The sequence below is a fragment of the Salvia hispanica genome, chromosome 5 (assembly GCF_023119035.1).
Source record: "Salvia hispanica cultivar TCC Black 2014 chromosome 5, UniMelb_Shisp_WGS_1.0, whole genome shotgun sequence".
NCBI lineage: Eukaryota > Viridiplantae > Streptophyta > Magnoliopsida > Lamiales > Lamiaceae > Salvia > Salvia hispanica.
In genome coordinates this window covers 10,900,677-10,922,519 of record NC_062969.1, presented here as the reverse complement: position 1 = coordinate 10,922,519, position 21,843 = coordinate 10,900,677, and the positions used below count along the sequence as shown (strand labels likewise).

Below are 21,843 nucleotides of genomic sequence, written 5' to 3'. Positions count from 1 at the left end.
TAAAGACCAAAAAGTTTTAAATAAAAATTAATTAGACAGCCATGAAAATTCATGACCTCGGATGTTGGCCAAAAGGCATGAGAAAGACATGGGACAAGTGGCACTCTTTCATTGGGCTCTACATAATTATGTGTGTAATCTAAATACACATATCAGTTAATTATTTATTTAAAATAATAATACTATAAATTATGAGTATCAAAATTAGTAAATTCTATTTCTATACATATAGAGTCTCGTTTTGCTTATGTATTACACATTTAAAAAATTTCCTTTTTTGTAACTATACTTTGTATCATCATCTCATATTGTGGAATTATTAATCTATAATTTGATCCCCACAATTTCTAAAGTATGTTCAGTACCTTTTGGAGTGAAAAGCTAAACACATTCCTTGTAGCCATTGAATCATTAGAAAGATTAACTATAATTTGATCCCCACAAAATGTGGATAGCAATGATCTCATTAGTGTAGTTTTTCCTTCTTGCGCATATTTTTAGTTAATCTTATCAATCATTATTAGTTGAACAAATTGTAGTTTTAGGATAATAAATAAACGTGTTGTGTTATATAAATAAAGTTTTAAAAAATTTGACATCAGAAATTGAAGAAGTTGAATCTGGAGTTGAACGTCGAAATTGTGGTTCAGGTGGATGGAAAGATGTTTTATTGTCTTGGTTGCTTGTTCTGCAAATTTTGCTATCTTAATTAGTTTGATAAAGTAGGAGTTGAGTGAGCGAGCAGAGCAATGGAACAAGCAAAAATGGTGGCCAAAGCTCTCCTCCGAAACTCCGACAATCCGCACCTGGCCTGGCTTCTCTTCAAGCGCACACTCGCCACCAATACTAAAGACTTCTCCTTTTCCCATCACACATTCTCTCTCATCGTCCCAATTCTCATCCGCGCCCACATGTTCTCTCAACTCGACTCTCTCCACCACCATCTCCTCCTCTTCCCAACGCCGCCGCATCATGCTTTGTTCTCCCTCGTCAAGATGTTGGCCGATGCTGGCCGACTTCACCAAGCCTTTTCTCAATTTCAATCTCTTCGCGCCCGTTTGTCCACGCCACCGCCCTCAATTGTTCTCTACAATTTGTTAATTCGAGCTTCTATCCAAGAAAATTGCCCTAATTTTGTGTCCTGGCTTTATAAAGATATAATCTTTTCCAAGGTGAAGCTCCAGACTTATACTTTTAATCTCTTGATTGGCGCCTTGTGCGACGCGGGTCGTTTGGAGGATGCCTGCCACTTGTTTGATAAAATGCGTGACAAAGGTTGTCAGCCTAATGAGTACACTTTTGGAATTTTGGCACGTGGTTATTGCTGCGATGGGCTCGTTGATAAAGGTTTGGAGCTTCTGGATTTGATGAGGACGATGGGTTTGGTCCCCACTGCAGTTATATACAACACTTTCATTGCAGGGTTGTGTAAAGAGGGTAAAGATGACGAAGCTGAGAGATTGGTGGAGAGGATGAAAGAGGATGGTCTGGCTCCAAATGTTGTTACCTTTAACACAAGGATATCTTCTCTCTGCAAAGCTGGGAAGATCTTGGAAGCGTCCAGGATATTCAGGGATATGCAAACGAGTGAGTTAGAATTGCCAAAGCCCAATACTGTGACACATAACATAATGTTGGATGGCTTTTACCGGGAAAGGATGTTAGCAGAAGCAGAAGCTCTAGTTTTATCTATGAAAAGGGATAGTATTTTCTCGAGTGTGAAGAGTTATAACATATGGCTGTTGGGTTTGGTGAGCAATGGAAAACTGTTTGAGGCTCAAGCAGTTCTAAAAGAAATGGTTGATGATGGAGTTCAACCAAATGCACACTCGTACAACATTTTGATTAACGGCTTATGTAAAAGTGGCATGCTTGCAGATGCAAGGAGAGTTGTTAGTTTGATGATAACTGGGGGTGTTTCCCCTGATGTAACTACTTATAGTGCATTGCTCCAGGGGTATTGCAGGAAAGGGAAGAATGTTGAGGCCAATAAAATTCTGAATGAGATGACTAGAGCTGGATGTGTGCCAAATGCTTACACTTACAATATATTGCTACACAGTTTGTGGAGAGAAGGAAGAACAGAAGAAGCGGAGAGGTTAATGCAGAAGATGAATGAACGAGGGGATGGATTAGATACTGTGAGCTGCAACATTGTGATTGATGGTTTGTGTAGAAGTGGGAATGTCGATAAAGCAGTTGAAATTGTGAGTGAAATGTGGACTCATGGAAGTGCTGCTCTTGGTAACTTGGGAAACTCATACATAGGCCTAGTAGATGAAAATAGGAAGAAATGCTTGCCTGACTTGATTACATATTCGACAATCATAAATGGACTGTGCAGCGATGGACGGCTAGATGAAGCTAAAAAGAAGTTTACGGAGATGTTGGGGAGAAACTTATATCCCGATTCAGTTGTCTATGATATTTTTCTATTTAACTTATGCAAGAGAGGTAAGATATCATCTGCATTTCAGGTTCTCAAAGACATGGAGAGAAAAGGTTGCAACAAGACCCTGCGAACTTACAATTGCCTATTATTTGGGCTTGGTGTTACAAATCAAATATATGAAATGTTTGGCCAGTTGAATGAGATGAAGGAGAGAGGCACTTCTCCTAATGTTAGCACTTACAATATTATTCTTCATTCTCTGTGTGAAGGACAAAGAAGCGAAGAAGCTGCTTTCATATTAGATGAGATGCTGCAGAAAGGAGTAACACCTAATTTGAATTCTTACAAATTGTTAATCAAAACCTTCTGCAGGACTGGGGAGTTCAGACCAGCACAGGATGTGTTTGAGATTGCAATCAGTGTATGTGGCCACAAGGAAGTACTTTATACTCTGATGTTCGAGGAGTTGCTTCTTGGAGGGGAAATCTTGGAAGCTAAGCAATTATTTGAGGCTTCAATAGAAAGATGCTTTGATTTGAGCAGTTTTTCTTACAAAGATCTCATTGACAAACTGTGCATCAATGAGAATTTTGATCTTGCTCATGATATTCTTAAGAAAATGGTGCAGCGGGGTTGTAGTTTTGATCCTGCACTTTTCATGCCTGTGATTGAATATTTACTCAGCAAGGGAAATAAACATGAGGCTAATGAACTGACAGAAAGAATGCTTGCAATGGGTTCTAATGTTGAGGTTAAAAATATGGTTCACAATGGTGAGAAACAGTTAAATCGTGGCAAAAAACATAAAGACATTGGCAGTGATTGGGAAACTATTCTGCACAGGTATGGATGTCAAAGTCGCCTTCTAACTTGTATTCTACTCTGGAGTTCCTTCTGTTATTATTCAGCTCTTGGGGTGTCACTTGTATTTGACTGTATGATTTATGGGAATAGGGAAAAAATGTTAGTTATAGTTATGAGTATACTACCAGACATGTCGCAGAATGATGTTTACATTCAGTATCTGTTACATTTTTTGTGGCATCTCCGTCATTTCTTCTACCTTGTTTTTTGACAGAGATGATGGAAGTACAATGGCCTTGAAAACTTTGAAGCGAGTGCAGAAAGGCTGGGGTCACAGTAACTTATCACTAGCCCATAAGAATGACTTTCTCGATGATTTGGATGCTCCTTATTAATTGTGTGGATACTTGAGATCCGATATTATAAATCTCAGCTGAACCACAATCAACCAGAGATGACCACCATACACTTTTCCTCAATCGCCTCTGCTTGTGGCTTTAACCAGGTATAATCATAGTGGATATTACAGATTGAATTGCATATCTAAGTAACAAGGTTTTTATTTTGTTCTCTTTACTCAAAAGTAAGTTGTTTTTTCTCTGCTAATATAAAGTGAATGGAGCAGCTCAAGTTTACTGCAGTTTTGCAGACCCAAAGATGCTGAAGCCAGGTATTTGAAATCCATGAACTTGCTTTATGTATTGAAGACATTACATTCAGAAACGAATAAGTTATGGCTGGTTGATTCATTATCTTGCCTCATGATCATGAAATTTTACTAAGAGGGCTTACGAACCTCAATCACATTGTGATGGTTTTCTAATTTAAAGGGACTTCTCTACAGCGCGTGATGATAGTAAAGACTATTGTCTGGAACAGGACAATCATTTTCAGGAGATAATCATTAACCAGCGGTGGTGGTTTAGAGAAGATGACGGATGTCTTAACAAATGCCTTATATGATTCATTTGAGGAAATGTTGAAAATTTTGACATTGTTCGTGCAAAGCTTGAAACAGCCGAGAGAGCCATCTATGCATCAAACAAGCTTCATCATCGAAAGATCTCCTTCTCCAATATGTCAATAGGAAGGTATGCTTGTTGTTTGGAATGGAATCCCGCTGTGGTCCTTCTCTACTACGATGGTCCAGCATGACTACTATTCTTCTGTCCCTTCTTAAGCTGTAAACAAGTAACAAGATGTTGACAGTTTGATGATGTATCTAATTAAGATAAAAGCAAGGATTCCTATTTTATGCCATATTTTTGTTTCTTTATTTGATACCAAAGTTGGTCTATGTTCCCAGCAGCATATATCACTTTGGTATTACTTTGTGTAGTATATATCTTGTTTTGGATGAGAAAAGAAAGAAGCATGAACTAGTATGTTATGCCTTTTAGAAATAACATGGAAAGGAAAAATAACAGAATGTGCACAGGTTTCAAATAAATCCATGAGAAACTCTTTGTACATATTATGGTACAGAAGTATCAATTGCACTGCTTAAAAAATAACCAGAAGGAAATATTGTACGAAAAAACAGTCATGTCACTCTGAGAGATAGTGAATATCTAGCATCACTATCTCACTTAACTAGTCTACAGAATACTAAATGGCCATGAAATAGTTGCCATTCTGTATGCATTCCTACTATTACAGCCTGTTACACCCATCCTTGGTTGTCGTCTCTTATTCATGGTAAGAAAAACTTCAGAAGGGGCCATTACTACCAAATGAGCTTCCAATACTAGGATGATAATATGCTTGATTTAGGGAGAGTCTAATTGTTCCACTCTTCATCAACGTGTGTATATCTTTACATTCTTCAAGATCAGCATCGCAGGTTAAGAGCACCCATTCAGAGTCGTCATCCAAATATTTCAGATCAACTCTACTGCCATTGTCAATGTTGAAACGCCTCAACACCTCTTGCTGCAACTCTCTGAATCCCCAGTGTGGTTGCAGAGTGAGACGAATCTTCTCGTCACCCAAAGAAGCTTTTACTCTAAAATATCCCACCTCTTGAACCTTGCTGCTAGTTTTTGGCACAGGTGGAGCCTCATTTGAGGCATGGTCACTGAAAATCTTCTGGCTGTATGATCGAACGAGAAGCTTTGAGTCCTCTTGGCTCAACTGATGCAATTCTGCATCACTCCGTGCTCTTTTGAGCATCCCTTCATTTTGTTCTGCTGATAAAGCATCACCACTGCTGGAGCCGTTGACTGGGAAAGACGACTGCTTCACCCCAGTAGAACAGCAGTAACTTGAACTGGAACTGTGGCTGCCAGAGGAAGTAGTTCCAGGGCTTAACAAAGTACCCTCGGGTTGATTGTTTACTTGCTGCAGCTCACCACCCACTGTAGATGTTGGCAAGTGGCTCGTTTCTGGTACATTTGGAGAGCCGAGTTCTGGAAAGTTGTTGTAGAATGAACTTAACTGAATGGAACCCTCAGTGCCCTGGACTGAGTCAATCACAAGTTGAAGTTTCCTCAATGAGTGGCCAACTTTCTTGATCTTTCGAGAAGGCCATCGGGTTATCCCATGATGCCTGCATATCCTTTTCAAGGTAGTTGGACACACTGCATCATCATTATAACAAACTTTAGTGAGATGGAACAGATATTGAATTTTATGAAGATGCATAATTATTAGAGATTGCTAGTAACGTATACCTCCAATGTTCTTGGCAGCATCTTTTAGACTCCCAGCAAAATATTGCCTAAGTACTTGCAAACTTATAGTCTTCTCAGTCTTTGTCCTTCTCTTTTCTGTGTTTGTTTTAGGACCAGCTGGAAGAGTTCTGCTCGTAATGAAGAAACTACCACTGCCATCTTTCGATCCAGAGTCCTGCTGATGGTGTTGGTCGTGCTCCAGAAAAGTTGGCGCTTGATGGAACTCTACACCCTGCTTATCCCATTGGGTTGTCACGATGAACTCTCCTGGTTCCTCCTTCTCATAACCCAAAGCAACAGCAACTCCTTTGCCCTTGTGCTGGGGCTCCATCATTTGTGTAATCCAGGGTGAAGGTGCTTCTTTCGAGGGAATATCTTCCAACCTTGGCCTTTTTCCATTGGATAGAGTGCTGCTTGTTTCTCTATCCGATGTTTCCCGGGCCAACTCCTGGTCTGTTACTACACGTAAGCTCTGGCATGTTCGTTCCACTACAGATGATAATGAGTCGAGCATCTTTCTCTGATCTTCTGGTCCTTTGCAGTTTATGGGCAAGAAGAACTCCAGAACAAAATCAGCATCCCCCGTGTATGTACTCCTGAGCCGTATTGCTACAGCAGCATGCAAATTAAACACCCGGGCGTGATGCGCTAGGGGATATTCTGTTTTGCTAAACTCTGTGATGTTCGAGGAGAAACATGGCTGATTTGTCAGGAAAGCTTTCCCAGCAATGCCTTCACCTTTGAGTAAGTGATACTCAGAGCAGGCCTCATGGAAGCCTGAAACCTCTTGATCAGCAACATAGCAGGCGGAGTCCAGTGTCGACACACAATGTGTGTAGTTCTCGTCTGAGTGCCGGCAACCTCCTTTTCCTTGTTGAACACACGGAGCCCATGTCTGTGCCAATGGCAGCTTATGTGTGTCGCATACACATCTCAGCACATTCCCGATCTCCATCAGCACAAATTGGTACGACTCCTGGTATGATCATTGATTCTCTATTAGTAATGCATTTCAAATGTAGATGATTGTTTCTTTTTTTAAAAAACTGTAAAATAGTCCTTCTAATACCTCCATATTGGGTGGACTTTGTTCCAATATATCAGAACTCTTCAAATCAACAGCCTGCCAGAAGAACAGAGAGCAGATTTATCATTATGAATGGTAGATAGGTTCGAAATCATACTTGACACAATTTACATGGTTTCTTGTTTGAACAGATAATAGAAACACAAACTGGAAGGCAGAGATAACAATGTATCATCACCTCTAGAGCTTTGCAGACAGTCTCAATATCAGGGCGACAGTTGACCTTGCGACTGGTTGTGACGATTTCAACCACCCCCAAGCACTTGCCACTACCGCGTTCAAAAACTGGAAGTGCGAGTGATCCTCTAACATCACACATCTGAGCATGACTCTTCCGGGGGTACTCCTCTCGTTTAAAGAACTGAACATCCGGGGTCCAATCAGGAAGCTTCTTCAAGAAGACGCGACCAGGCAACCCAGCGGGCTCCTTCGAGTCCTCATCTGCTGGAAAGTGATAGCTCACGGAAGCATCCCTATATTCTGCAAGGTTTTTGCAGTTGGAATTGAGTGAGAATGGCTGGTTATTAGTTGTGAGGACTTGCTTGCCTCCTCTCTTAACAGGAACCCAGATTTGAACGAGGACATCACTCTCTCTTATAGATTTCTTGAGGTGATCAACCGCCTGCACCAGCTTCTTCTTCACGGAGACAGATCGGATTCGGTTCCTGGTTGGCGCCACCCACAGCCTCTTGCTCACTTGAGTTTCTTCAAACAGGAAATCAGTGGATTGGCCCAAGGAAACCGAAGGGATGGGGGCTCGATTTCCAGACAAGTCATCCATTCCTGGGAAAGTAAAAGGTGGGATGCTTGGTTTTTCGGTTTCTTTGAAGAAAGTAGTAACTGGATTTGTGTTGAAACTAGTGTCTGAAGAAGGGAAGAAGAAAGAAGGGTTCAAATCAGTAGGAGCAGTGGGGCAGGGCTGCCAGAAGTTGGATTCATCAGTAGTCTCTAACCAGAATCCATCATACAAGAGATCATCCATGACAGAGAAATCAAGATTGGTGGTATCTGACAAAGTTTCAACCATGGTCTTAGGCTTGTAGGAACCATCATCTCCCATGATACGTCGTCCTCAATCCTCCATACCAGGAGAAGAAGCTTCTAGAACAGTCCGAAGATTCACGAGCCGAAACAGAGAAGCAGGTTGAATATGCAGAACAAGAAGAGGAACTTCCAAGAAGGATATCTTTCCCTATTCATCCAAAAACCAACCAGCCCCACGGCCACAAACACCATCAGTAAAAAGTTGTTTGCAACTGCAACCAGAAATGCATTTCAGAGGGCAGCAGCACCTAATTATTTGTACTTATTCATGAGCTATGCTTATGCAGAGCAATGAAAAGATGAAATCTTGTTCTTGAAAAGCTCAAAAAATTGAATCTTTTGAGTTGTATACAGAGCTAAGATGCGAATATAAGCAAATAAAGGAAAAAGATCAAGAACCCACGTTGAGTTGAAGCAGCAGCAGAGAAAAGCAAGCAATATGAAGGAGATGAAACTATATACAAAAGAAAAAGGTATGCACTCACAGTGACTGTGTGAAGATGTTGAGCAAGAGGAGAAAGATGATTGAAATAATGATTTTGTGGTCTATGGATGAAGAAACATATGTCTGTGTGTTGTAGTATCCTCAAAAAAGAAACTTTCTGCCAAATCTCTCTTTCTTGGCTGAGTTTCTTGTTTTAGCTCAAACAAAAGAAGCCAAAATGCTATGAGAGGTCGGCCGAATGTGGGGAAGAATCTCTTTTATGCAAATGCTAAGCCCTTGGATTGGACCCCACGATTACGACTCTTCTCTCTCTCTAGGATTATTACCACCATTGACACAAACTGAGCTCTTCTCCTCTCCTCATTTACTAAGTACTATATGTCTATGATTTGATGACTTCTTTTCAATGTCAGTGTTTAAACTTTATAAATTACTCAATAATTATTTGATAAAAGTATTCAAAAAGTGTGGCATAAATTGGAAAAAAGGAACAAACATTGTGAGATTTTCTCGACTTTATTCATAAAAGTGGGCAACGAACATTTAATGTTGCTCTAAAAGGACCAAGAATATTATGGCAAAATAATATTTGTTGGAGTCAGTTGCACCAAGAATTAGTTCATTATGCATCTTGAATTATTTGTAAAAAATGAAAAGGAATTTCTCCAGAGAATGGAACAGTGAAAAAGGAAGATTCTTACCCTCAGCTTATAATCATGACCAAGTCACTTGCATTGACTTTAAGTTTCTCAATCCAAATTTGAAGGTTTGAAGTTTGAACTCATGATTCGGTATTCATACACATACACAACAATATTTATCTTTTTTCTAAATTTAATTTTCATACTAGCACTATTTTAGTTCTGCTACAAAAGGTTACAGTAGTGATGTAAGCCTGCAACTTGACATTCTTTATATATGTATCAACATATCAACATCTTACACCACACATATGAAAAGATTCTACCATTTATTTATTTATTTGTTTATATTTGTTGATCCATCGATCATCCACATTTGTGGTCCCCTCAATTCCTCTTGGTCATCTGATCTAATTCTACTTGCAAAATGGAGTATTGTACAACCACCAAGTATAAGATTCATCTACATGTATTTTATAGGCATATTATAGAACATAAGAATAGTATATCACTTTAGTTAGATAAGCAAATTGAGAAAATGTATTCCTTTCTTTTTCCTTTTCTACAATATTAATTTATAAGTCCAACTATACATTTTCTTGGACTCCTTATCAAGTGACAATGAACTCGAACAGGCCTCACGCATTAGACATATTATCATTGGTTAGACCAACAGACGTGCCATACTTAAATTGTTTAAAATTAACATACCCACGTATGCAAAAACTAGTTTTTCGAGATGGACCTCTGTAACTCTGGGAGGGTAGGATGCATATCCGCTTATGCGTTTAAGTTGTTAATTAGTTGTAACCCTAACCTTCCACTAATCTCGGCCCTTCCATCACTAATCAATTGTATTATATGACTAAACTCAAAAACATGATTTTAAATTAAGATGAATCTGAATTCACCATTGTGTTGAGTTCCACCAATCATATGGAATCTCTTGGGTTTAAATTGGCTCTCAAAATCGTGGAGGGCCAATGCCTTTATTCACATTCTTGAAAATCTTGATCAACTCGCCGCGTCTCATCTTTAACTTGCCCCTACACTTAATTAATCCATTTTTCTATTACTGCATATATTCTAATAGCTTTGGTTAAACAAAGATTATGCATTTAAAAATTAGTAATTTAATGTGGCGTAGTGGAATCCTTGTGAGTCCAGTCCATGATTCCATTAATTCACCAACAAAATCAAATTAAACACACTTAGATCGAGATTAATTAGATGGAAAAGAGAGAGAGGGTTCTGCGGTGGTTGTGCCCAATCAAGCAGGCCCACACATGTTGCCTAAGGGGAAACACCAAACCCTAATACGTCATTAATCACTAATTAACAATATTTAATCACTAATCCACCCCACCTTCACTCTCACCATTTCGTCACCACCTTTTTATATTTAATACATCCACCCACCCTATTACGCTAAATAATGGAGTAGTACTATTTTGCAAAGAGTGTTTCTATAAAAGTTAAATTTTTCCATATTTTAATGATATATTGAGTATTTTAGATATTTGCAACCTTCCAAATTTGATAGGCGAACAGCTCTTTTGAGCAAATTATTGATTAAAAAAATGAAAGTAGTGATAAAAGTAAAAGCAAGAGGGCATCACGATTGATGGGTACTAAAAAAATAAAAATGGAGTGGTAATGGAAAGTACAAGACAAGAGAGAAAAGTAAGCTTATATAATTGGAAGGTTAGCAATATTAAAACAAGTTGGATTAGTCATTGATAATGATGCACACCATTACTAATTATTATTAAGGCCAACCCATTTTTTAAGTTTGTCATTGTTTGACCTCATCTTGGTTAGGTTTAGTTTGCCACTCTCTTTCATGTGATTATGTCAGAGTTCAGCTATATACATACTATAATTTATACTCTCATAAAAATTAAAATAGCACATTTTAATATAACGCTAATTTTAATGCATAATTAATAAAATAAGAAAAATAAAAAGAAAAAATAATTAAAATATTGTTAATGGAGAATGAGTCTCAACTCATTATGAATAAAATATTATTCAAAATAGAAATATCTGTTTTTGTGAATGAACAAAAATGATAAAAAATAAACTAATTTTATGAGACAAAACGTAGTATGTAGTAATTAATTAATTGTAAGAATATGAATATATGTTACTGTATATATTTTGTGGATTAGATTCCACTAATTAGATTTGAAACCAAGTTGTACTTCCACTTGGTATCTGGTATTGGATCCTTGTCAACAACAATCACCCAATTGTATCTGCTTTCTGATGTCATCATCATCCTACTATTTTAATTTTTATTTTGATTTTATCTACCATTTATGGATATTATTGTATGTAACGTAGACTTTACTTATATGATCACTTCTTCTACACTAAGGCGTGTGTGGAATATCTGTTTTACACAAGCTAGTCGTTTTCTCATCGTACGTGTCCATCTTTTTATTAATTTAATTTTCTCTATTATGTATTTTTGTGTGTGTATTTACAGTATATCAAAGCACATAACGTGCATTAGTGAATAGTGATATGTCAAAGTTTTACACTAATATTTTAAATTTAGTTTCTTTTTGTTCCGCTAATCTGACCGAAAACTTAACAGTTGCTTTTCTCTTTCCTTCATAATCCCTTTAATTATTCACATTCACCATTTTCTATGATAGTTTGATTATTCAAAGTAACACACTATTCAATATGCATAATTCACTATCTACATTTTTCTGGATGAAAAAATAGAAGATGATCTTAGGTGAATTTTGGAGAGAAATTTATTATGTAATCCATATTTAATTAAAAGACTATTAGGTCTCGAACAGTTTATTGATAGTTTATCGTAGCCCTTATTAACATTGATCTGAAGTCTGAACCCAAGGTGAGGGAGAACAAGAGTGGAAAAAATAATTCAAACTACCTTATACACCTATTAATCATATTCCATATAATTAAATGCTCTTCGAAAATATAATACGACATCAATATATTAAAGCGGGGTGCGTTAAAATGGCAACACCTCTTAAAATAACATCATACCACCATTCATAGCCAATCATTTATACACTTGGACGACTAATAAGCTGCCATGTGGCAATAAAAAAAATGCTCAAGTGTAAAAACTCGGCCATCAATATACAACACTGTATACAACAATTTTTTTCGGCTAGCAATATCCAACACGCTATACAGCAATCTATAGATTGTTGTGTAGCGTTTATAATATTGCTGAATATGTGGTGTCACGGTGTCACTTTAAGATGTGTTGTCATTTTATCACAAACCTATTAAAGCATATACTATATCTTGCAAAAATAAAATAATACTATGATCCATTGACAAATAGTAGTAAAGCAAACAATTGATAGAAGCTACAAAATTTATATAATCCAAACAAAATGAGTAACTTGCGAATTTAATTTTAAGGAAAAACAAGTCAAATCTTGATTTTTATATAGTCATTGCAAATACAGAATGAACCTTAAATCAAAATTCAACCGTACAATTAAAAACAAACATATCCACTAAAATAAAATACCAAAAAAAAATGTTTTTACTCTACTCACTAATAATAAATAAAACAAAACAAGGAACGTACTAGTTCTGTATTACTATACAATCTAGTGCTAATATTCGCTATCAGAATACCATACTTGTTAATAAAATTGGAACATGTCATATAACACAAAAATGAAACAAACAAACTAAACCAAACTTTTGTGTCTGATATTTGAGAAAATAAGGCATGATAAGCCGTACATCTTTGACATTCCAAGTTTGTCAATATATAACCATTTTATTAATATATTTGTTTAGTCATTATTGAATTAGACTTTCTGATAATTTGTAAGAGAGAGAGAGAGAGAGAGAGAGAGAGAGAATCAGTGTATATGACCGGATTCCAAGTGATTATATTTGAGTGTTTGAATATAAATACTAAAATGTGTATGTCATTGATGCAAGATGATGGTGATCTTCGTCACTAGCAATTGGATTAAACTAAAATCCAAGGATAGTAAACGTTTTAGGTGATAATCTGGACGTATTGAATTATATGCCCATTTAATAAAGTCAAAACTCAATTATTTAGACGGTGGAGATGATGACGATGATAATGATAATCTTCACTATTAAACTAATATTCCCACATGTAAAGTCAATAATTAGATACTTTCTTAGTATCGTGGATAGAGATCCAATATTGATATGAATATCTGGAATAATTGCTTTGGTATATACATTGAAGATTCTTGCCCACATTTTATATCACAAAATTGACCACCAATTAAACAGAGTCATTCAAGCTTATCTGATGTGGTTACAAGTATCATCCAAATCACAAACACATATATAATAATAATAATACTAAAAATTATAAAATGCTGTTGAACGAGCCCTACAACTTGATTCCTTTGCATACCAAAATTATCAACTATTTTTATAAATATTAAGCGACTTTAATAAATAGGACTTGTGGCCTCCTCATGCCTAGCTAGCTATGTCAAATTGTCAATTGAATAATAAAAACAATTAAACGATGTGCTAGGCAATAAGTCAGCTAGTAATTATACTTCCAAAAATAAGAAGCAAAGAAAACACACACACGCACACACACATAATAGTAGTAGTATAAGTATATTATAGGAATTTGATTTTGGGTGGATGTTGACATCACATATTATTGACAAGTTCCAATCTTCTTTTTTATGAGATGAACATTTCACAGTAGGTACAATTTTGGTCCCAAGAATTTGGAGCATTTAGACAGCTAAATACACATAAAATTTGTTTATTTGTAAGCATAATAGACAATGTGAACTAGGAGAGTGCCATTCATGTAGCAAATAGCTAAATCTATATGAAGCACCTCCAAATGCAAGAGTGCTCCTCATTGCACTTTCTGTACCAAGATATATACATACTACAGATCTACAACGACATCATTTTGTATCGGTATTAGTAAAAGAGAGCAGACCTTGCTTTGGTTGGCAAATTTTCACTTGTGTAACTGGTCTGGTAGATTAGAGGGTGTACAGACATTCTTTCCATATTTACCCAAAACATCAGCGAACCGAACTCGTTGCATCTCTTTTGCTGAAGCACAAAAAAGTAAATAAATTGTATGTCAGTACTCTTTACCTTCCACCTAATTGTGGTTCTGAAGACAGAGAGAACCCACAACTAAAATTTTCATATTGCATCCAATTGGATGACATAGATAAGAAAGCACAAGCATAAGGAATCTGCACTTCAAATACAAATACAGTGATGCAGAAAACATCCATGAGATTCTAGGTCGGGCAGGAAGATGTTATAGTACTTTGCTGTCTTTCATGATTTTGGTATCAGTAGCATATTATATTGTACAATATCATAGATCCTTATAGATCTGGTAATATGGATCCACGTTATTCTGATGTTTCACAAATATCAAATTCATTTATTGAAAAAAATAACCCCATTGCATGTAAGGGATCCTACACTAATAGTTTTTAATACAGAATCTGGCTGCATGCAGTGTTACTGGTTAAAGATGAAAGCAAGAGATATATCATAGAACACATTTCCCTCAGGAGAATCCTTAAGCTAACTGTTATCCCATGCAAGGTGGCTGCCTCCTGACTAAAGATGAAAGCCAGAGACATATCTTTAGTGGATAAAGAAGAATATCAAATTCATTTATTGAAAAAAAAAATAGCCCCGTTGCATGTAGGGGGATCCTACACTAATATTTGTTGAATACAGAATCTGGCTGCATGCAGTGTTGCTGGTTAAAGATGAAAGCAAGAGATATATCATAGAACACATTTCCCTCAGAATCAATACAAAGTACTATCAAGTTATACTAAAAGCAAAGTAAGAATTTTACATGCAACATATGATTACCTTCCTCCAACGAAAGCTTAATTGATCGTTTCTCAAGTTCCAACGCATGTCTGCTAAGCTCAACATATGAAAGCGATCGAAGCACTGGAAATTTGGACTAGGAAGTCAGTACTCAAAATATTAAGAAATGTACAGATTGCAGATATTACAATACGCAGGGACATACTCTGAACATATTCATACTGATCTGATTGATCCAACATTTTCAAGAAACTCTGCAAGCGGTTATATTGTTCTTCCCAGAGATTGACACTCACCATTGCAGGTTCTTTTGGAGAAGGTTTTCTACAGTTAAAATCAACGTGTTTAATATTCTCTGGTGATGATATATTACCAGATACTCCAAGAGAAGGAGAAACTGAACGTCTTGTAGATGAGAAACTTGGGGAAGAAGCCCTAGGAAGTGGTGCAGCATCTGATACACATATCATGGGCTCATTCTTCCCTGTGAACTGTTGAGTTGCATCATCCTGGTTAACAGATTTCTTAGTATCAGAACAATTGTCAGCATTAAGTTGAGTATCACAAAGATTGCTCTTTGCTATTTCTAGTTCAGGTTTTCTGCGAACATAGACAATGTGCGCGCCTCCACCATTACTTTTCGTTCCAGAAATCTTAACAGCTTCATCAACACTTTCACTGGTCTCCACAGGGAACTGGCTTCCAATAGATTTAGACACGGCCATGGGGCTCTCATTACGGGAGCCCAGCAATTCTGTCCTCTTTGCGGCTGTTGAGATGGAGAGTTGCTTATCAGAATTTGACAGACCAGATTCAGTGTGAGCAAGCCCGTATTCAGTAAATGTAGAATCTTTTGTTTGTTGAACCATCAGAATCCCAATCTTATACAGTATATTAAATGAACTCCTGATACATGAAGTCACATTGAAAAGAATTAGGAATAAAGAACTCGTCTATTAGAAAAGGAAATGATACAAACCACCAGCTAGACATATAGTATGCAGGTCATCAAAAGTTGGAACCAGAAACAGAACGTTGGTTTGCCTCCCCTCAGTGCATTATAGTGAAGATTCACAAGGAAGAAAAGTTTGTGGATAATCTGGCTAAAGGAGTAAGGTTGGATTTAACTACTTATTACTCTCAATACCCAAATAGTTATACCAATAAAATTCAACATAGAATAGTGATATACCTTCAAGTACTGAGATAAATATTAGGCATAGAAGCAATTGAAGTTAGTCTTCCACAAATCATATCTACCATAGCATCTAAGTTGAAAAGGCTCAGTGAAAAACACAACGTGATAATGGAAAAAAGCATTCGGACCTTCCTTTCTGAAATTCAATACAAAATATTCCATCTTTCTTCTTCCACGAAAAAAAGACTACTAATAGCATTCATGCTTAACAATTAACATATACACCCAATTGAACTGAAACTCCATAACCATTCCAAAGCATTTGTAGCACATTGCATCAATAGCTTAACCTAAAATGGAAGACATTACACGAGGCAATCAATTCGATCAAACCTAATTTTACCCCCAATAAAACACAATTTGATCAGAATCAAACTACAGGAAAGGAATAGCAACAACACCACTACGGCACCACCCACCACTCCTCCAACTTTAAAAGCGTAGCAAATTAAACGTCAATCCCAGCAGAAAAACAAGGATTCGATGCACATATAACAAAATGCAAAAGAAATAAAACTTAATTCGGAAGGGAGGCGATGAAATTCTTACACCCAAACGAAAATTCAGCTGCTGATCACAAGGAGAGTAAGAGTTGCGTTGCGCAAGTTATTGAGGAATTTGAAGATGCGAAGACGATAACAAGATTGCAAATTCTAATCGTACTACTTCAGGCTGACGGCATAGCCCCTGCGTAGCCACAGATTCATCCCCACACACACAAAAATAGAGAGAAGAGAGAGAAATCCAGCGCAGGTAGTTTTAGAAATAAAAAAATAGTACTACTAAAAAAAATAAAGCAGAGGTTCACAGACGTGTGTTGAATGCGCAGCGGTTTTCAGGTTTCTTCTTTTTAAAACTCGTTTTATTCATAATATTTCGAGTGATTACACTGTTAATCTACATCAAAATTGAGTAGTCGTGTTTATACATTGCACCATTTGTAAATTGGTATGTAAAAATTTCTGTTAAATAAGAAAAAAATCAAATGCAGGAGATACTAGGAAATAAAGACATATAGCACACAAGACTTCTACAAACATAAACTTCAATGTTATAAATAAAATAAGGGAAAGGAAGGGTTTAGACAGTGAAGGGGAAGGGGAAGTAATACAAGATGTCAAGACGAACATAATTCTTTTAAGTATGTACACAGGCACAAATCAATATACTACTATGATGGTAGAAATCTCCCATCCCATTCCCATGGCGAGAGAGCATAAAAGCCCCAACACAAAGTGAGTTGTATTTTATTCTCACGCTCAATTGCTCATGTGGTCTCATGTAAATATGCCTGTAACCAAACTCGACTAGTTTTTTTTTTCGCTTTCCTTTGCGTCCAAAAAATTGTACACAATTCGCCAGACTATTGCCCGAGGTTTCCTAGAAGTCGTTCAACAGCTGCGTGAACGTTTCCTGAGGTGGCGCGGAGTGCTCTGATGTTCTCTTGAGTGTCGAAGAAACCCATCTCTTGGAGCTGTGATAGCTGAGTTGCATACAGTTCTTCTGGGGGCACTGAGGAACAAGAAACATTTTTTACATTATTATCACAGAGGTCAGGGAAGAAGAATGTGACGTATCAGATCAAAGTTTAGAGAGTTCAACCGTCAGGGGCATTAGGAACAGCGAAGCCACCAGCTCCGAGTCCACCAAACATATTCATCAGCATGTCCAAACCCATATTGTTTTGTGGTCCTGCATACATAAATAAAGAGACAAACAAGGTTGTGGCATTGAAATACTTTAATTCTACACAAGGAGAGATACAGAAGTGATAACTGAGTTTAGATCCGATCAAAGGATTAGCTTGCTTTCATACCTCTATTTTGATTAGTCTGGTCTCCTTCCCTGCAAAAGAGAATTCAATAGGTTATAATAATAATAATACCTCACAATCGCATGAGTAGAGCTAATAACCAAGCATATTAGAGATGGTATTCAGTAGTTGGGTTGTGACATATTTTTAGACAACTTTCACAGATTAATTTGACTTTCTTCAGTAAAAGAACAGTTCAAAATTATAGGAGGGCAAGGCATGCGATGTAACCACATTCACAACAAAATTCACGCTGTGCATCATCTTTTGTAAGTAACTTCTTAAGTGTGGATGTCTTGTGTCAAAGGGAAATAAGTTTTTTCTGACTTACGGAGTAGACTGCTGCCGAGTAAGTTGTTGCTGCAAAGCCATCATTTGCTGAAAATAAGGCACAGGAGCATAGATTATCATCATAGTTAAAAGAAGGAAGAATATAATCAAATTTATATAACAAATCCAAAGAGTAATCTTCCACAAGCCAAGTTTAGGGATTGAACATTGAACAATGAACTAACACTTTAGCAACCATAAACAATCAATATCAAGGAGAAATGGAGGTTAGCCATCCGCTTAAATTGAGTAAAACTTACAAATGAAACAAGCACGTTTATTACTTAATATATTCACAACCAGAGTAGTTAATAGCATTTTAAGGTACTTGGGTAGTGCTGGACTGTACATCAATCACATGGCAAGTATAATGATTAACCATAATATTTTACATAATGTAACCCATTGACTTATTAGATATCTAATAAGCAAACGTATTTTTACATTAATAATTTGAATATCAGATACCAAATTTTGTGTGCATATATGCATGCATATGTGTGTTTATGCAAGAAGATATATCCGAAGTCTGAATCCCTTGCTGCATATAAAGTTTACCATTATCTTATTTTAATATAAACATAATTAGATTATAATGCTCCCACACTTATCATTTTCAATCAACTATACCAAAAACAAGAAATTCGTAAGAGCAGATACGCCTGAATTTTCATGGTCCCATGGTACCGTCAAGTACTAACACACCCACTCCCCATAATATAACGATAAACTAGCCAAGAAAAGGCCATACCATACTACAGAGAACTTGAGTGCAAAAAATAATACGGATCATGGACATACCTGCATCATATCAGACGAAGTTAACTGTCGAAGAAGTTCTGGGTTTTGCATCATTTCTCTCAATTGAGGGTTCATGTCAAGCATGCTGCGTAGTTGAGGGTTCATGCCCATGATCTGCAATAAAATTGTAATTCCAGTCAAAATACACCCATAATAAGATTGCTTAATCAATGTTCTGCAACTGTTGTAGTACTTGTTCCATGTACTGAGGGTTGGAAAGCAAGCTCTGCATCATCTGTGACACAGCCGGATTTTGCAACAACTGACTGTACGCAGTAGGATCACCCAAGCCTGTACTCCCTAAATCAGGAAGACCAAGTCCTCCCAGTCCTGTATTTGGAGGTGGTCTCGCATCGCCAGTTGGATTAGTTCTGGTAGCATTCATTGTTTGAGAACCTCCTAAAACAAAAGATTCAGAAACTCAGGTAGACACCATCAGTAATACATATTTATATATGTAGATGTTAACCAGTACAAGAATATCAAGATACATATGTAAAGGGATTTGATACCGGAAGAAGATATGATTAGTTAAACTAATCAAGCAAAAAAGTAGCAAATGAGACTTTTTTTTTCTAGCAAGGTGGTGTCCAAATAGACTAATAAGAAAACTAAGAACCTAAGGAGTTCATGGAGTAAGGGATTGAGATAAAATGCAGAAATAAATTACTCCCTCCTATTCTTATCAAGTGTCATCTTGAAGCATGAATCCTTTTGCAAATAAATTGAAGTTTTAGATATTGCTTACAAAAATACTGTCAAGTAATCAACCAAGGTCTTTAACAAATTATCGAAGTCTATCTTACCAGTATTGCTCCATGGATTAGGAAGTGGGTTAGCATTTGGAACAGCTGTTCCTGTTTCAGTTGCAGTTGTTGAATTAGCTCCATCTCTAGTTTGTATGCCCCCTTGGTTCCCCAGGAGTGCAGCAAATGGATTCGATCCAGCATCAGTCGCAGCATTACCACCTATGGTTGTTGCATTCAGGAAGGGTTCTTGTACATTTTCATACATGCGCCTAAGCATGTTGAATCCCTCAGGAGATGATTCAATGTTGCTCATTGCCCTGTCAGTGTTTCTCATCATTTCACGCATTAGCTCAGGGTTCCTTGCTGCTTCTAATGTTTGCCGAAGGACACTAGGATCATTCAGAATGTGAGCAAGTTCGGGGTTCCGATCAATTATCTCACGCATTTGAGGGTTACTCATAATTAGGCTGCGCATAATCTCAGGGTTGTTCATCAAGCTCTGAATGGCAGGCATGTTCATTATGTCCCTCATCATGTTAGGATTCTGAGTTAGTTGTTGCTGCACCTGTTCAAATTCTGGAAGTCCAGCTCCAAATAATCCACCAGATGCCCCTCCAGTACCACCTAGTCCACCTAAGCCAAGCCCTGGAAATAAGGATGCACCCGTACCAGCCAAACCAGTACCCCCAGGATTCGGACCACCACCTTGTGTGGCAGCAGGAGTGGTGGTGGTGTTCCCAGGACCAGTAGGAACCGGAGCAGGAGAAGGTGCAGCAGCTGGTGCAGAACCACGAACCATGTGAATAGTGTGATCTGCCTGCAGACCTATTCAAGAGTAGGAACATCCCATACTTAGAAGGCAGGTGAAAAGCTTCATTAAGTACTAATATGCCATGTGAAAATGTGGTATCATTTAGAAGTCTGACAGGAGCCTCTATAAAGAATGTTAAGCAGTAGATGCAATGGTCCTAAAAAGACTATATGATCTGAGTGTAAATATGGACATTATTGAGAGAGTATATTCCTTAAGGACAGTTAGGTGAAATACTAAAAATATGCTATAATTAATTTACAGTCTGGGTCTAATAGAGCTCCTCATGCCAATGCAATCTTCCAGACATTCGTGTTTTAAGTTTAACTAACAATATCCCATTTTCAGGTGCCTCTGATAAGGCTTCACCATATGTAGCCATTAAGTGCTAACCACAATTCACAGTAACCCCTTCCATTGCTTCCACGTGTTAGTTACCGTCAACAAGTCAGCAATACCTGATTATTTTCCATTATTATCTTACCCGATAAACTGATTTTTCCTTTGAGCTAATATTTAATATTTTTCAATAACTGTAGTTGTCATTTCCTTAATTACTCTACCAGACACAATTTCATTTTCAACAGATGCATTCAGCATTCAATTGACAGAATTTACCCAGATTGAAAATAAACAATAGCTCAGAAACTGAATCAACATAGCCAACCGCACCACAAGCAAAGATATCACACAAAACCAATCATCCATATAGTTGTTTATTCAAACAACAGACACGCCCAAAAATATTAAAATTAAAGCTAGCAGAATTCAAAGGGGAGTAGTATACCATAGCTGACTAGGGTTTGGTCATCCTTCAAGATCCGGCCCTTGTAGATCAACCGCTGTTGATCAGCTGGCACATCGCAATTCTGCGCCAAAACACCTTTGAATTCCGCCACCGTCGATTCGAGGTTCGTTTTCACCGAAAATTTAGAGCCGTTTGAGCATCGGATGTTTACGTTCACCTCCTCAATCGCCGCAACCCCCGTGGTGGAGTCCGCCTCAGCAGCCATTTTTTGCGGTGAAATTTATTCTCGTCGTCGATGAAATCAATCAAAAACCCTAACACTAAATCGAAACAAATCGGAGCCTGGAGTCGTCTCTTGTGTTGAAATGCAGGAAGTAATTAATAGAGAAAGCGAAGTAAATAGGATTTGGAGAATATATAAAATAATATAAACAGATTACAAGAAAAGGACAAGTTAACGGGGTGAAAAT

At 37.3% G+C, this 21,843-nt stretch overlaps 4 protein-coding genes across 12 annotated transcripts; 1 reads left to right on the top strand and 3 right to left on the bottom strand.

Moving 5' to 3' along the window:
• The first annotated feature begins 621 nt into the window (after window positions 1-621).
• LOC125190797 (pentatricopeptide repeat-containing protein At2g17140) lies at window positions 622-4,537 on the top strand. 4 transcript variants are annotated; one of them, XM_048088197.1, is made up of 5 exons: window positions 622-1,347; window positions 1,423-3,235; window positions 3,471-3,701; window positions 3,810-3,866; window positions 4,041-4,537. In XM_048088197.1, the coding sequence occupies exons 1-3, from the start codon at window positions 750-752 to the stop codon at window positions 3,589-3,591; spliced, it is 2,532 nt and encodes an 843-aa protein (XP_047944154.1). In that variant the 5' UTR covers window positions 622-749; the 3' UTR covers window positions 3,592-3,701; window positions 3,810-3,866; window positions 4,041-4,537. The 4 variants fall into 4 exon arrangements, with proteins under 4 accessions (XP_047944154.1, XP_047944152.1, XP_047944151.1 ...); XM_048088195.1 differs by having other exon boundaries at window positions 622-3,235; window positions 4,076-4,537; XM_048088194.1 differs by having other exon boundaries at window positions 622-3,235.
• Window positions 4,538-4,617: 80 nt separating this feature from the next.
• On the bottom strand, window positions 4,618-8,015 carry LOC125190795 (protein NLP2). Its single transcript, XM_048088193.1, has 4 exons — window positions 7,134-8,015; window positions 6,938-6,991; window positions 5,869-6,844; window positions 4,618-5,775 (listed from the first exon to the last, which is right to left on the bottom strand). The coding sequence occupies exons 1-4, from the start codon at window positions 8,013-8,015 to the stop codon at window positions 4,907-4,909; spliced, it is 2,781 nt and encodes a 926-aa protein (XP_047944150.1). The 3' UTR covers window positions 4,618-4,906.
• Window positions 8,016-13,754: 5,739 nt separating this feature from the next.
• On the bottom strand, window positions 13,755-17,043 carry LOC125186528. 5 transcript variants are annotated; one of them, XM_048082902.1, is made up of 5 exons: window positions 16,671-17,043; window positions 15,532-15,829; window positions 15,129-15,432; window positions 14,963-15,046; window positions 13,755-14,170 (listed from the first exon to the last, which is right to left on the bottom strand). In XM_048082902.1, the coding sequence occupies exons 2-5, from the start codon at window positions 15,790-15,792 to the stop codon at window positions 14,073-14,075; spliced, it is 747 nt and encodes a 248-aa protein (XP_047938859.1). In that variant the 5' UTR covers window positions 15,793-15,829; window positions 16,671-17,043; the 3' UTR covers window positions 13,755-14,072. The 5 variants fall into 5 exon arrangements, with proteins under 5 accessions (XP_047938859.1, XP_047938857.1, XP_047938861.1 ...); XM_048082900.1 differs by having other exon boundaries at window positions 15,129-15,829; XM_048082904.1 differs by having other exon boundaries at window positions 15,297-15,829.
• A 106-nt stretch (window positions 17,044-17,149) lies between these two features.
• Window positions 17,150-21,766, bottom strand: LOC125186527 (ubiquitin domain-containing protein DSK2b-like). Of its 2 annotated transcripts, none has more exons than XM_048082898.1 (8): window positions 21,413-21,766; window positions 19,872-20,639; window positions 19,259-19,461; window positions 19,066-19,179; window positions 18,266-18,312; window positions 17,938-17,966; window positions 17,724-17,813; window positions 17,150-17,633 (listed from the first exon to the last, which is right to left on the bottom strand). In XM_048082898.1, exons 1-8 carry the CDS (start codon window positions 21,636-21,638, stop codon window positions 17,485-17,487), a joined length of 1,626 nt encoding a protein of 541 aa, XP_047938855.1. In that variant the 5' UTR covers window positions 21,639-21,766; the 3' UTR covers window positions 17,150-17,484. The 2 variants fall into 2 exon arrangements, with proteins under 2 accessions (XP_047938855.1, XP_047938854.1); XM_048082897.1 differs by having other exon boundaries at window positions 19,259-19,464; window positions 21,413-21,765.
• Window positions 21,767-21,843: the final 77 nt, after the last annotated feature.